At 33.4% G+C, this 15,613-nt stretch overlaps 1 protein-coding gene across 1 annotated transcript in view; it reads right to left on the reverse strand.

The window, feature by feature from the left end:
* The window catches only part of LOC145274112 (C-type mannose receptor 2-like), a gene marked incomplete at both ends in the record, with an annotated part of 45,856 nt that extends 39,685 nt beyond the window's left edge, over positions 1-6,171 (reverse strand). Inside the window, one exon of the mRNA XM_080127286.1 lies at positions 6,075-6,171. Coding sequence (XP_079983412.1) covers positions 6,075-6,171 — 97 coding nt within the window. The remainder of the gene's footprint in view (positions 1-6,074) is intronic.
* Positions 6,172-15,613: the final 9,442 nt, after the last annotated feature.

Consider the following 15,613-nt stretch of genomic DNA (forward strand, 5'->3'; position numbering starts at 1 on the left):
TATCAATTTTTATATATAATAAAGTTGCGATGTTCCAAAATAAAAAAATATATATGCATAGAATTTGGGTTTATCAGCTTGAATCGAAACCGAAACCAAAACTTATGAAGAATTCTTGGTAAAATTATTTATTACAAGAAATGGAAGTCCATAACAATTAAACGACAGACTCGGATATAAGCGTGACACACAAAATAAATAACACGCACGCTATCCCAATGATGATGATGATGATGATGAGAAGAAGAAGAAGAAGAAGAAGAAGAAGAAGAAGAAGAAGAAGAAACCATGATAATTTGCGCTGTGTCTCGGTTTCAGTATATATAATTCCAGGTTAATAGTTTCCAGAGGTTAAGCAATCAATGAATTTTAACGAGGTTCATACAAGAGTACTCAATACCGAAATAGGGCAAGATGTACTGATTATTTGTTTTACATAAGTATTTATACATCACTACACATTCATGAGCATGTTTCGGTCAGCTAATTACAAGTAACTAGGGGGCTGTTCAGGCGATGTTATTCATAAAAATGTAGAGCCCGTAATAAAAATTGGAAAACATTTCTCTCCCATTTAAATCAGGATGTTCGTCATATTGTATTTTAAAAATAAAACAGGCCAACGGCATTTAAATAAATGAAAAAGAAAGAAGAAAGATCCGGAGGGAATAGAATAACGATATATAAGAAAGAAACAAAGAAAATAATAATAATAATAATAATAATAATAATAATAATAATAATAATAATAATAATAATAATAATAATGAAATAATATAAATAATGAAATAATATAAATAGAATTTAAAATTTTAAATTAAAAATAAAGATAAGAATAATAATAATCGTAATAATAAAATTATAGAATGTAAAATTTTACATCGATAAACAAAATATACAAAGCAAAACAAAAACAAAACACCAAAAACCACACAACAAAATAAAGATAGGAACACGTCTTTATATTGTGGGGGGGCTGACTGAAAAATGCTCATGAATGTGTAGTGACATATAAATGCTTATGTAAAACAAATAAATAATATATATATATATATATATATATATATATATATATAACTACTTAATTTACTCACATAAAATTAATATACGAAAGTATAGATTTATGCGTAAACTTTAAGTATTTACTTCAAAAGTGCTCAATACGTAGGTAGAGCTAGTTAGTAATTTATAAAATATATATGGCAATTAAGCTACACTGAATATTCCGCGTTTCATCCACTCTAGGACTCTTCAGGCTTATGCGCTGAAGAGTCCTAGAGTGGATGAAACGCGGAATATTCAGTGTAGCTTAATCGCCATATATATTTTATAAATTACTACATATATATATATATATATATATATATATATATATATATATATATATATATATATATATATATATAATGAATAAATATCAAAAGCCTATATTCCAAATTTCATTATGTTGACTATCTTACAATTTATTCCTTTAATTCAGTTGACGCTTGCAATTCTTGACAGTATCTGTTTCGTAGCACAATATTAATCACTTAATTATTATATCAATTAGTGAATCTATTTTGCCCTTAACTCATCACCAGAAATAGCAACAATCAATCAAACAAAAGGAAATAAAATGCGTTTGGACATGATTAAAAAAAAATCTGAAAATTGGAAGAGAAGCTGCAACTATCTTACAGTTTGCTTACATTACGCCATTTTTGGACTTAGGACTTATAAGATGGTAAACATCATGAAATTCAAAATATAGACTTTTGTCATTTATTCATTATATGCTTAATAATTACATTGAGCTTCTTAAATAAGGATTGGTATATATAAAAACGGAAATATGAGTGAATAAAGAATATTTCCATATATATATTTTACTAGCATTTTAGCCCGGCGTTGCCCGGGCGTTTGGATGTGTATGTTGAGCAAAAAAAAAAAAAAGAAGAAGTGGTAGTAGGAAGGCAGGCTCGAACCCGTACCGCAAAGGAGGAAAAGAACGGGGTGAAACCTAACGTTTATGCTGTTACGACCACCGCCAAACCGGAAGCGACATTTTTTTAAATTAAGGCTAGACAATCTAAAGGAGAGGATAACTTTCAAAAATATCGGCGAAAAAAGTGACCTCCCCCTGTAGAAATGTGCCTAGTTGTCAGGTCATGTCATATGCTACTGGTACCATGTAACCCAGTACTACCTGCCTCATGACTTGTTTGGTGACGAGGGCGGCTAGTCTCCCTGAAGGATTAAAAACAAGACCTTCCAAAGGGCGAATGAACTCTTTTTCTGGGTCAACGGCCAACTAGCACCGTGTATATTTGTGTGTGTGTATTGGGGTGGAGAGGGCTCCCGTAAGCCGTGGTGAAGGCAACCTTTCAAGGAGAAGCAAATCTCTGATTTAAAAAACCATAAAGCGGAAGACCAGTACCCGCATTAAGCTGGTCTGCAGTTTAATTTGTTGCTGGCTATCTTGCTCTTGCTTGTTGCTGAATCTCAACATTTTGAACCGAGAGAGAGACTTAGCTGTCGTACAAAGCTAAGACTCTGTAACATCATCTTTGTATAGATACTCCCTCAGGTACTTGGGCTCATGGATTTTAAATGTGTGGGGGAGTGGCACTCGTCTGACAAGACGTTGCAATCATCATCAGTTGAAGGGGAAGATATTAATGTTTTTAGTCAATTTTTCGATATTTGTCGCATGTAAGGTCGAACTTTAAAACGATATTGATCTTGGTAAAATCCGTCGCCTCTGTTGAAAGTTTAAGGCAGACATGCAAACAGACATATATACATACATTTATATATCGGTAACTAAAAGTTTTCGACCCAAACTGATGAAAAAGCTTACCCTATCTCTAAATACCCTTTATGTAAAATTTCAAATATTTAGACCAGAAATTGTCTGAGTAATTTGGAAGAGACCGCAGAGGTCAATTTTTTTTAAACTTTGACCCCTATTATGACCCCTTAAAATTTATTGTTTTCGGCTCAAATCAAGTTATTAAGTTAGATCCATGTCCAAGAAACCTATATCTAAAATTTCAAGTGCGTAGACGAAAAATTGTCAGAGGAGTTTGGTAGAGTTCTCAAAGGTCAAATCGTTGAACTTAATCGCCAAATTTCTGGCCAAAACCGATCATGTCGATTTTCCCAAATCTCAGTAACTTGTATATCAAATTTTGAGTCTGTAGACTAAAAATTGACAGAGTTATTGCGTAGGGAAATGTACACAGACACACAGATACACAGACACGTTCACTTATATATATATATATATATATATATATATATATATATATATATATATATATATATATATATAGAGAGAGAGAGAGAGAGAGAGAGAGAGAGTCTAAAGAAGCTTTGAATGAAAAAAAAAATAAAGAAAAATGAAGAATGCATTTTAAATTCCCGGGAAGAAAACTAACTTTAACCTATCTCAGATTTAGCATCTACATAATCCGACTTCTGTATATACGGGGGAGGAGGGGTTAATGTCCATATGTGTGTTACCTATGAAAAAAAAGTTATAGAGAATCTCCATTAAAAATAGAATTGTATTTATGTAAAATTTTCCGGGGAACACATTGGAAATCGACTCAGGCAGTCTACTATCGATGACCTCACAAACAGTCGCTTTCAGTTTGTCATAAGTCAGTACGGAAGTAGTAAGGCTACGAAAAACTGTCAAGAGAATGATCAGGTTAGTGCGCAATCTGGTCTAACCGGAAATATAAAAAAAATTAAAAACAGTCTCCTTCAGTCTCTGACAGACTATGGATACCCACGTAGGGGTGCCTGCTTGTGAAATTTTTGTGGCAGGAGGTGCGCAATCTCCAACCACACCTCTTCTGATTCGCCATTGTTAAATACCAGTGGCAAGTGAAGTGTATGTACAGGACGACTGGAAACAAATACCGGAGATAACCGGAAATATTGAAATATAATAAATGCAAAATGCTTTCCCCCCCCCGCCTTTATTACAATATCAAAACGGTCTACTGTTGTTTCAATTAGCCGATGATACTACACTATAATCTTTTGATTGAAGTTCGACGTTGATATTCGAAACAATTCGTATTAGAATTCATTCTATAATGATAATCTTAAATCACTGTTGATAATAAGTTCAGCCCTTATAAGCATTCAGCTAAAAAGTTAAATTAAAATTCTGATTGGTGTCCGTGTTTTTCTGGTGTCATTTCCTTCTTGGAACGATCTATAAATAATCTAAAATAAGAAAGTTTTGTTTTTTTCTTATGACTTTATGGATTTATACAGGTCTCTGATGAGTTATTTGGTATATACCATTCAACGAAATATGTGTGAGACGTACCATATATCAAATAAAATTATATGAATGTGCTATAAATACGTATACGGTATTTGAATAGGTTTCCAAATTATATATATATATGCTCCGAAAGTGCAACATTAAAAGTATATATACTATTAAAAGGTATATATATATATATATATATATATATATATATATATATATGTGTGTGTGTGTGTGTGTGTGTGTGTGTGTGTGTGTGTGTGTGTGTGTGTGTGTGTGTAATTTATAAAATATATATGGCGATTAAGCTACATTAAATATTTCGCGTTTCATCCACTCTAGGACTCCTCAGGCTTATGCGCGAATTCTGTAGTTGTTTATTGTTTTTATATGCTCCTCTTCTATTGAGATTTTAGTTAGCCAATCCGCTTTCTAGTATCAACCGCGCCCTTCCTATCAGCCAATGGGCATGCATTTTATCGGACAAAGGATCTGTTTTCAAACTAGGTAAGTGTTTTTTTTATTGTTAGTTTATATATAAATATATATATGTGTACATACATATATGCACATATATATATACATATATGTGTGATCCTTTATGTATATTCATGTTTATTTTATTTATTTATTTGTTTATTTTCTATTGATTTTGTTAGTTTTAAAACTATTTTGTATCGTTATCCTAGAGTAATCTTTATCTTGTGAACACAGTTATTTGCTATTTCTCTTCTACAGTTTAATAGATGTTGGGGTTTTTAAAGTACAGGATAGCAAATTTTTCATTTCGCATAAATCTATACTTTCGTATACTAATTTTATGTGAGTAAATTAAGTAGTTATATATATATATATATATATATATATATATATATATATAAATTTTAGCTCATTAAAAATGGGCAAAAGTTATTGTCCGTTGATTTAGAATGAGTGATTTATGCCAAACTTCTAGAGTACCGTGGTAACTAACCCATTCTAATCGCCATTAATGCGTAACTATGCATTGAACGGATAACATAATACGTAGTTTGCTGCTTTTTATCATAAAGGTGCATACAAATTATCAATTAGATCGGGCTAATAGTTTACGAGAAAGGGTGGAAGGGATAGACAGACCAACGGACACATTAAGAGAAATATAATTTATAAATTCAATAGATTAGTAATATTGCTGAGAACATTTTTGCGTGTTAGACAATGTTTAGTTCTTCAAAGTAAAAATTTATTTAATGCAAAAAATTTGATAGAACGAAATTGTTCTTATTAAAAAAAAAAAGAAAACATCTTCATCTTGTCTGAATTTAGTTGAACTCGGTTGTAACTTACAAAAGCGACTATCAGGCAATTTACCGGTTATTTATTTGCTTCCCCACTTAACAAATTAGGCACAAGGCCCTTTTTTTAATGTGGAGAGTGAAGGGGAGGAGGACCAGTTCCTCCGAGAGGGAACTGGATAGTGACAATTGGTATGAAGGGTTTCCCCTACAATGACCAATAACTGATTGCTCAAGAGCAATGGTCTGATATGTGGGGTTGCCCCCACATATGGTCTTTGATTGCAGTATCTGCCGGAACAGATACTACACTTTGAGATTCATGCCCAGCCCCCGCAGAGACCAAGCGAGTTATCAGGCAATTTACCAATCTGCTTGTCATTCAAAGTTACGGTTAAAAAACTGTGAGAAGAGTAATAAGGGGCAGTTTTACAGGGGTGATATCCACATCTAAAAAAAAACATCTGATTGACAGGTGCTTTGATGAATCAATTGAATTCAAAAACGAAATTTCAAATACTCACTTGGCGTTGAACCAGTCGAGTTCTTGCGGAAAATATTTATAACAGGTGCCATTGTAACTTTCCCATCCTCGATCGTTGTCGCAATGAAAGGGCAAATCTAAATAAAGAAAATAAGTTAGGATCACTGGATTGAAACAAAATTAAAACCGCCTCGGTCTAGAAAGATTTCTTCTTCGAGACAGAGTGCATAATATAAATGAAAAGTATAACATAATGCATATGAGCACGTGGGAAAGGATCAACAGCAGTGAAGGATAGCTGGCTTGTAAAGAGATTAGCAACAGCAGCAGGAGCCGAAAAAGGCTCATATGCAAATTAGGAAGTGTGCGTGAGAAGAAAACGAAGAAAAGAAGAAAAATGTACTTCGTGATCGGAAGCAAGAAATTCGACGTTGAAGAAAATAGACGTATAAAGTCGACACGTGAATGGACCGGCTGTGCCTAGCATGTGGTCGCAAGAAAGAGAAACGCGTGTCTGTCTACAATGGACAGGTGACTTTTTTTTAAGCTATGCCGAAAGAAAAAATGTCGACCTGGATTTTGTTTATTTATTTATTTACAGTTTTATTTCTATGAATTACTAAAGCAACGCGTAACGGCCACGTTACAAAAGCAAATGGGCTAGGCATTCTCGATTAAAAACATTAAATATTATAACCAAACATATAAGTTTACTTGCATTCTTTGTGAAAGTGTAAAATATTACATTTTCGAATCTAAATCTAAATGGCGGTTAAAAGCATCCGTCTTATGAGAATATACTTTTAGTTCTTCGGCAACGTTCTCTCCCATACTTTGGGGGGGGGAATCTTTTGTCAATTATAAGTAAACAGTCTGAAAATATATTCGCTAAAAAAAAAACGAATAAATATTTGACATTTTAACGCAAAATGATAACCAACAGTTTCTCATTTTTGAAACGGTAAAATTGGGGTTGTGGCATTATTGTTTTTTATGAGTCAATTTCATTTTTATTCTTTTTTTTTTTTTAATATAGATAAGAGTGGGGGAATGTACGATTTCAATTTTTTTTTTTTTTTTTAATTTTAGGAGGAAAGGGGGGGGAGCTTTTTCTGAATTCTGAAATTATTAACCACTTGACAAAATTCCAAAAAAATAAAGATAATGGAAAATTCCCGTATTTAGCAAAGCTTTTTAAAGTTAGTTTCATGTATTTCCGTTTAAAATGTAAATGTGCGTGTAAAGAATGTACTATTTAAAAAAATTTCATTTTGTTGGACATTTTTTAAAGCAGGGGATTCTCAATTCTGAAATTAGCGACAAAAACGAAAAAAAAATATGATGACAAATTCCCGCGTTTCAGCTAAATGAACGTGCAGTATTTGTTCTGACACTACACTTCATCTTTTCTGTCATCGGCCAGTGCAGAAGAAATCCGTATAGACTAAGACCATTTTTACTTTTGTCCAAATCAACAGTGCCCCTTTCGAGGGAGTTGAAGATTTCCTCCGTTAAAAACCGACATTGTGTCTAACTCTGCCCTCGTGGGGTGGTAAGTAAACAGAGAACAAAGATATCAGACTATGTATCATTAATTATCATATCCGTGCGTGTATGTCACCTATTTAGTGACAGTGGAATGTTTTGATTTGTTTTCCGGCATATCAATGCCGGAAATGAAAACAATCAAATCCTCCTTGGGCCATTTAATGCCAGATGAATATATTTTCGTTTCCCCCGATCTTAAAACACCATACACGTTCATCTAGTGTATACATTCACGTATATATTATAGTTTTGATCTCTTATTCTGCAAAGTCGACATTCGCCTGAAGAAACCTGATGTCAAATTCACTTTCAAATTGAGTTCTCGTGTGTATTCCGTACATAAGAGAATAACGACAAGCACTGCTGTATCAATTTTTTTTCTTTTTTTACATGGAGGTCACCACTTATCAAGGCCTGGAAGCCACTTGGAGATAAGGGTTATTGCGTGTACAGTAATCAATGGGATATTATCGTAGTAATCTTTAGTATTGGAGATTTGATAGTGTGTCTTACTTAAGGGAGCGGTTCATCAGGAATTTGTTTATGTTGAACTTGAAGACATAAAAGTTGTAGTCAGGTGGGAAACAGGCAAACGGGAGAGAGTTCCACAGTCGTGCACTTCTAAGAAAGAAGCTTTGCTCATGGAATATACGCTTTGATTTAGGCACAGATAAAGAGTGGGGGTAAACTACTGACAGTGGTTTCAGCTAGACGGGTGTTTATCGTGAAGATTGACGAGGGGAGACCAGAGATTGGAGCTCAGACGAGTACTTGACATGGAAAGTGAGACAAGTGAGAAAGGTAAGTGGAATTGACGGGGTGGTTTTCTCGAATTCGATTGGCAGTTGACTCAAGAATTATGGAAGGCAGAAGAAATTTACTCAATTGGATCTGCGTTCCAAATCATGGACCAGTGAGAGAAAGGGGAGACAGAGAACGAGGATGACTATTTAATCATATTTTGTAACTATTTCAATTTGTATTTATTTTCAGTGGCCACGTAAATCGGGAATTACATGTTTTGGTTTGTAAAGCTGAAGGAAAGATTCGTCATTTTTCTTCCTATGTTTAAGTTTTAAATAACTTTTTCTCTTTCGGTTTGTCTGTCACGTTTAACTTTTAAATAACGTTTTTTACTCTTAGTTTTTCTGCTACGTTTAAGTTGCAATTAACATGTTGTCTTTAAGTTTGTCTAAGTTTTAAATGAAATCTTGGCGATTTTTTTCTATCACGTTTTACATCTTGTCTTGCAGTTTATCTGTCACGTTTAAGTTTAAGTTTATGTAGTTTGTTTGAAGCATTGTTTAACGTGTATATAAAAGAATTTTAGGTTTATAGGATGCAGAATAATGCAGAGATTTAGCAAATAGACACCAACTAAACTTATGAGGCAATGGCGAAACAAACAAGCGTGTATATATGTACGATTTTATATATATATATATATATATATATATATATATATATATATATATATACTAGCAGATGTACCAGGCATTGCCCGGTATAAAACGTAACGTTAAATTCCTTTTATCTAAAATGAAGTAAAAAAAAAAAAAACGGAATGCATGCGAGTATTATGTTTTTCTAAACAGTTCATTTTCTTGTAAGTAAAATAAAAAAATATTCGAGATGAGATCGAAACCAAAACCTAAAGACAGTGAGTCAAGTGCGATAACCATTAGGCCAGCTTGGCACTATCTTTTAGCAGTGTTTTCGGACCAACTTATTCTTAACATAAGGAAGTTGTCATGTGAACAATTCGCGCAGGCGCAGTCGTGGAACAGTTGGCAAACAGATAAAATCCAATAACCTCCAATTTTGCAATCCCCTTATTAGCACTTTTTTCGGATAAAAACCGATTAAAACGTTTTCCACATGTTTGAATACCCTATATACTAAATTTCAAATCTGTACATCAAAACTTCATTGAGTATATAGGTTGAAAGTTGTCCAAACACACACATTCTCACTTTGTGTGTGTGTGTGTGTGTGTGTGTGTGTGTGTGTGTGTGTGTGTGTGTGTGTGTGTGTGTGTGTGTTTGTGTGTGTGTGTGTGTGTGTGTGTGTTTTTGTGTGTGTGTGTGTTTGTGTGTGTGTGTGTGTGTGTGTTTGTGTGTTGTGTGTGTGTGTGTGTGTGTGTGTTTGTGTGTGTGTGTGTGTGTGTGTGTTTGTGTGTTTGTGTGTGTGTGTGTGTGTGTGTGTGTTTGTGTGTGTGTGTGTGTGTTTGTGTGTGTGTGTGTTTGTGTGTGTGTGTGTGTGTGTTTGTGTGTGTGTGTGTGTGTGTGTGTGTGTGTGTGTGTGTGTGTGTGTGTGTGTGTGTGTGTGTGTGTGTGATTTCTTCCGGTTTGTTTGTCACGTTTAAATATTAAATAAAATTTCGTCTTTGTGTGTAACGTTTGAGTTTTAAACAACATTTTGTCATTCGCGTTAAGTTTAAACTAATACTAGGAGGCCGCCCAGCATTGCCCGGTCTAAAATACGCTTAAATCTGATATTTTTATAAATGCAGATTTCGTATTTATTATTATATTATATTGGACCCAATATATAGTAATGATTTAAAAAGTTTTTAAAAAATGACGTACGCCACCAACGAGAATCGAAACCAAAACGTTTAGCTTGCGATTTACTTTGTCCTTTGGCGTTAATGTCTGAGTTATGAAGACAGGTTTGCTGCAAGGCTAAAATTTCAAACATGAACCAATAGCTATTACCTTACGCATGCATATTCGTAATGTTGTCGTTTGAGCTTTACCTGGCAAATTCCATTTTTTTTTAATTTTCACTTTTCCACCGATTTTCCTCAGCTAAAACACAAATATAAAGCTTCGCATGGGTTCGAATATCCTATACATTAAGTTTCATATCTATAGACAAAATTGACAGAGGAGTTTGGTAGGTATTTTTTTAAATAAATATATATACGCATACATAGACATATAGAGAAAGAGGTTTGTGTTTACTATAAACTTTTTTACGCAAATATAACGCAAGTATAAATCATGTAGAATATCTGCATGAATATAATTACACGTAATATTTCACTAAAGATTAGAAAACCGAAAAAAAATGAATGTTTAAAAGAATATGCAAATTAGCTAGATCTTTTGCAGATGAATACAATTCCACGACACCTATATAACAAAGTTGTATTTTCTTTTTAAATAAATAGAAAAAAAGGGTTTTTAATATAAATATCAATAGACAAAAAAAAATTATAGAAGTATAGATTTTGTCTTTCAGTTTGTCTGTCACGTTTAATTTTTAAATAACATTTGTCGTTTTGTCTGTCATGTTTAAATTTTAAATAAAATTTCCTCCGTTCGGTTTGTTAGTCACGTTAAAGTTTTAAGTAACATTTTATCTTTCGGTTTAAGTTTAAATTAACATTTTGTATTTCGGTCTGTATATTACGTCTAAGCTTTCGATAACATTTTGTCTTTCAGTTTGTCTGTCATGTTTAAGTTTAAAAAGATGTCTAGTTATTCTGTTTGTCTGCCGCATATAAATATTGAAGAATATTTTGTCGTTTTGTTTGTCACGCTTTAAGTTTTAAATGACATTTTGTCTTTCGGTGTGTCTGTCATGTTTATTTTAAATTAACATTTTTTTTTTAGTTTTGTTTTGTTTGTCTTTAAGCTTGAAATACCATTTTGTATTTCTGTTTGTCTGTCACGTATAAGACTTAAATTAACATTTTGACTTTCGGTTTCTGTGTCACGTTGGAGTTTAAATTAATATTTTGTATCTCAGTAATTCTGTCACGTTTAAGTTTTAGACAAAATTTCGTCTTTTTATTTGTCTGTTTAAAAAAAAACATTTTATCTGTCGGTTTGTTCGTCACGCTTTTCAGTTTGAAATGTCAGTTTCATCAATAAAAGTGTCTCATTATTTCTTGCCATTTTTCATTGGCGTCATCTTCTTATCTGACTTGTAACCTGAGCGATATTTTTAATGTTATCAAGTCATATTCCAAGTTGGTAATTAAATTCAATCCATAATACAAAGCCGTCGGGTAAAAAGTTTGGCAGGCGAACTGTTATTAATCCGATGTCAAATCGCTCTCCGCTGGGAGTCTAACACTTGTGGCATAAAATGACTGAACTAATGGAGATTGCATTTCAATAATCGTTGCTAGACTGCGTACATACATACATACATACATACATGCATACGTATGTATGTGCATTACAGAAAATCAGAACAACATCGGCACCGTCGGTTTCAAATCCAAAGAAACGAACCTACAGTTGGTATTTTACAACAGACCTCTACATAGCCTGTTTGTGTGTGCCGCCCCTATATATATATATATATATATATATATATATATATATATATATATATATATATATATATATATGTATGTATGTATGTATGTATGTATATATATATATATATATATATATATCAAAATTTTAAAAAAGATCAGAAAAACATATATATATATATATATCACAGAAGATCAGAAAAACATCGGTACCGTCAGCTTCCAATGCAACACAAAGGGGACCACTCTTTACTTGACTGTTTATATTGGACTCTCTAAAACCTATGTTTATATCTGGCTCACTGAAAATGAATCATAGCGCCAAACATATGAATCATAAAATCGTTGCTCAAATGCACTCACACACGCATTATATATATATATATATATATATATATATATATATATATATATATATATTTATATATATATATTATATATAGGGAGAGAGAGAGAGAGAGAGAGAGAGAGAGAGAGAGGGAGGGAGAGCGAGAGAGGTAGAGAGAGAAAGAAGAAGCAGTGGTTCCATTGTATAGGAACAGCCTACTGTGGTTGACTTTAAGCCGCCGCCCCCCGTTAGTTGTTATAAAAAGGGGTTGTTATAATAACAATGCAGATAACGAGGTTCTTGATAGTATTATTATTATTATTATTATTATTATTATTATTATTATTATTATTATTATTATTATTTTATTTTTTTTTTTACTCAATAGTCACACAAGCCATCATCAGATATTGCTCTTTGAGAACAACTTTTGGTATTATTATTATTATTATTATTATTATTATTATTATTATTATTGTTATTATTATTATTATTATTATTATTATCATTATTATTATTATTATTATTATTATTATTATTGTTATTATTATTATTATTATTATTTTTTTTTTTTTTACTCAATAGTCACACAAGCCATCATTAGATATTGCTCTTTGAGAACAACTTTTGGTGGTGGTGGTGGTGGTGGTGGTGGTAGTATTATTATTATTATTATTATTATTATTATTATTATAATAATAATAATGATAATAATGATAATGATAATAATAATAATAATAATAATAATAATAATAATAATAATAAAGAAGAAGAAGAAGAAGAAGAAGAAGAAGAAGAAGAAGAAGAAGAAGAAGAAGAAGAAGTAACAGAAATGTAAGAGAGAATTGGAGAGGAATACCTCAGGAGAGCAAGAAAACTTCTGGATAACAAAGTATATAGCAGAAACCTATTAAAAGGTATAAATACATGGGTAGTATTACTAGTCAGATACTCTGGACCGTTCATAAGACCAGGAAACTCATAACCATGCACAACTCACTGCACCCAAAGAACGATGTTGAACGACTCTACGTGAAAAGGAAAGACGGCGGGAGAGGACTGGACTGTGTGAATGACGCCAAAAAAGAACTAGAAAAATACATAATGCAAAACACTGAAAGGATAATTATGACAGCGAGAGACACTGAACTAAAAGCAACCAAACAGAAAACAGAGAAACAAAGAATAAGACAATAAAAGAAAAACGGGAAAAGAATGCAGGTTGCTACCCCATTATATGACACAACTGCATCTCGAACGCATAGATAAATGGTACAAGCATAAGCTGGCAACAGTAATTGAACGCGAATTATAAAATCTTATATGATATGAACATACAAACGAATAAACCCATCCAAGCAAGGAGACCGGATGTCATAATAATTACCAAGAAAGAAAAGTATTGCTACATCGTAGACTTTGCTGTTTCAGCTGACCATATGATGAATACCAAAAAAAAAAGAAAAGGAGAAACGAAGTAAATACACAGAGCTAGCCAAAGAGTTGAAAGAGATATGGATGATGAAGAAAATCAAGATAGTACCTATAATAGTAGGAGCACTGGGAACAATTTCGAAAAACTTTGAAAAAAGAATGGGAGAAATTTGAATCAGAGGAATGACTAGAAAGATACAACGAACTATAATGATGAAAACAGCTGAAATGTTGAGGAAACCCCTTGAATGCGGAGACTAACACACATGAGCCACGCGTGTGGGCCAGACAAACTGCTGAAGAGGCAAAACATGAAGAAGCGTTACATGGAACCAAGAACATTTAAACTGCATATCTACAAATTCTATATCCCTCTCCCCGTCCCCTCCCATTTCTCTATAATCGCCCCCAACCATTCAGAAAAGTGATGCCAAATAGTCGAGAAGGGTTAAGGAGGATGGAAGGACTGAGAAGAGATCACTGACTAGACCTCCGCTGGTGAAGATCTGGGACCTGGGAGGCTTATAGCCACTCAAATTCCAGTGGATACCAATCGTCGCTACCAGCGAAAAATCAATGCTAAGAGGCTGTTGCGATAATGCAAATTTATTTGCAAATGTTATTGAAAGAGGTGGAAATCTGGGGAGACTTGTTGGCATTCAGCTTCCAGGGAACACCACGGGGTGCTTTCAAGGAGAGATCTTTGATGACCTGTGTGAAGGCTCCTTGTGGGCTAACAATAATAGAGATACCGCAAAGAAGAACAATACAAGAAACGATGAAACCAGAAACAAAAAAAAATCATAAGAAAATAAAAGTGGATGATTCATAAGAATGACAAGACGAGAGAATTATGATACACTTGGGTATGACCAAAAAACTACACATGAAAAGAGAAGCAGAATCTCTATTGACAGCTACACAGGATAATGCGATTAGAACTAACCATATATAAGCTAAAATAGACAATTATAGACTCTGTGGACAAAGAGACGAAACGATAAACCACATAATATGTGAATGCAACAAACTAGCCCCAAAGGAATATAAGGACAGACATTAATGTATGGAGAAGACATCGTCCTGGCAGTTCTGTAGACCACTGCACCTCGAACATAGGAACAAATGGTTCAAACACAAACCCAAGACAGTATTGCCAAACGGAAACCACAAAATCCTTTGGAAAATGGAAGTACAAACAGATAAACTCATCCAAACTAGAAGACAGGACGTCATAATAATTAACAAGAAGAAAAGAATTTACCAAATTGTAGACTTTGCTGTTCTAGCAGACACAGATTTAAAATTAAAGAGACAGAAAAACGAAACATATGCGGCATTTGCCAAAGAACTGAAATATGGAATATGGAACCTGAACAAAGTCAAGATAATACTGATAGTTGTAGGAGCATGAGGAACAGTCCTAAAGAATTTAGGAATCAAGAGGAATACTCACACTATGCAACGGATGGCAATGCTGAAAACAGCTGAAATCTTAAGAAAGCATCTCAAGTGCAGTAATTAATGAACATCAGTGATAAACGCTAATGGGTCATATAGAAAATGCAACAGGAGTAAAAAAAAAAAAAAGCCACCAAAAAAACTGAAACCATAAAATTATAAATTGAGTATACCCCCCCCCCATAAAAGAATTGTAGTGCTGGCATCGACTGACATTATACTATACAGTCGAGAAATTTCAAGGAGAATGGAAAGAGCGACTGTGGAGAGAAAATACTAACAAAACCTCCACTGGATAGATGCTAAGGAGGCTGGGACCTTCAGGGGGCTTATTGACACCCAAATTCCAGAGATGACCAATGGTCATTGTGAGCGAGAATTCAATGCAAATCACTGATGCGATAACGCAAATTTAATTGCAGAGATTATCGAACGAAATGGAGAGTAGTGACAATTTATGGAGACTTGTTGTCATCCAGACTCCAGGGAACATCACCGATAGTTGTCACTGAACAATCTCTGATGATGACCTGTG

The sequence above is a fragment of the Euprymna scolopes genome, unplaced genomic scaffold (assembly GCF_053919585.1).
Source record: "Euprymna scolopes isolate OS-2025 unplaced genomic scaffold, ASM5391958v1 sca271, whole genome shotgun sequence".
Taxonomy (NCBI): domain Eukaryota; kingdom Metazoa; phylum Mollusca; class Cephalopoda; order Sepiida; family Sepiolidae; genus Euprymna; species Euprymna scolopes.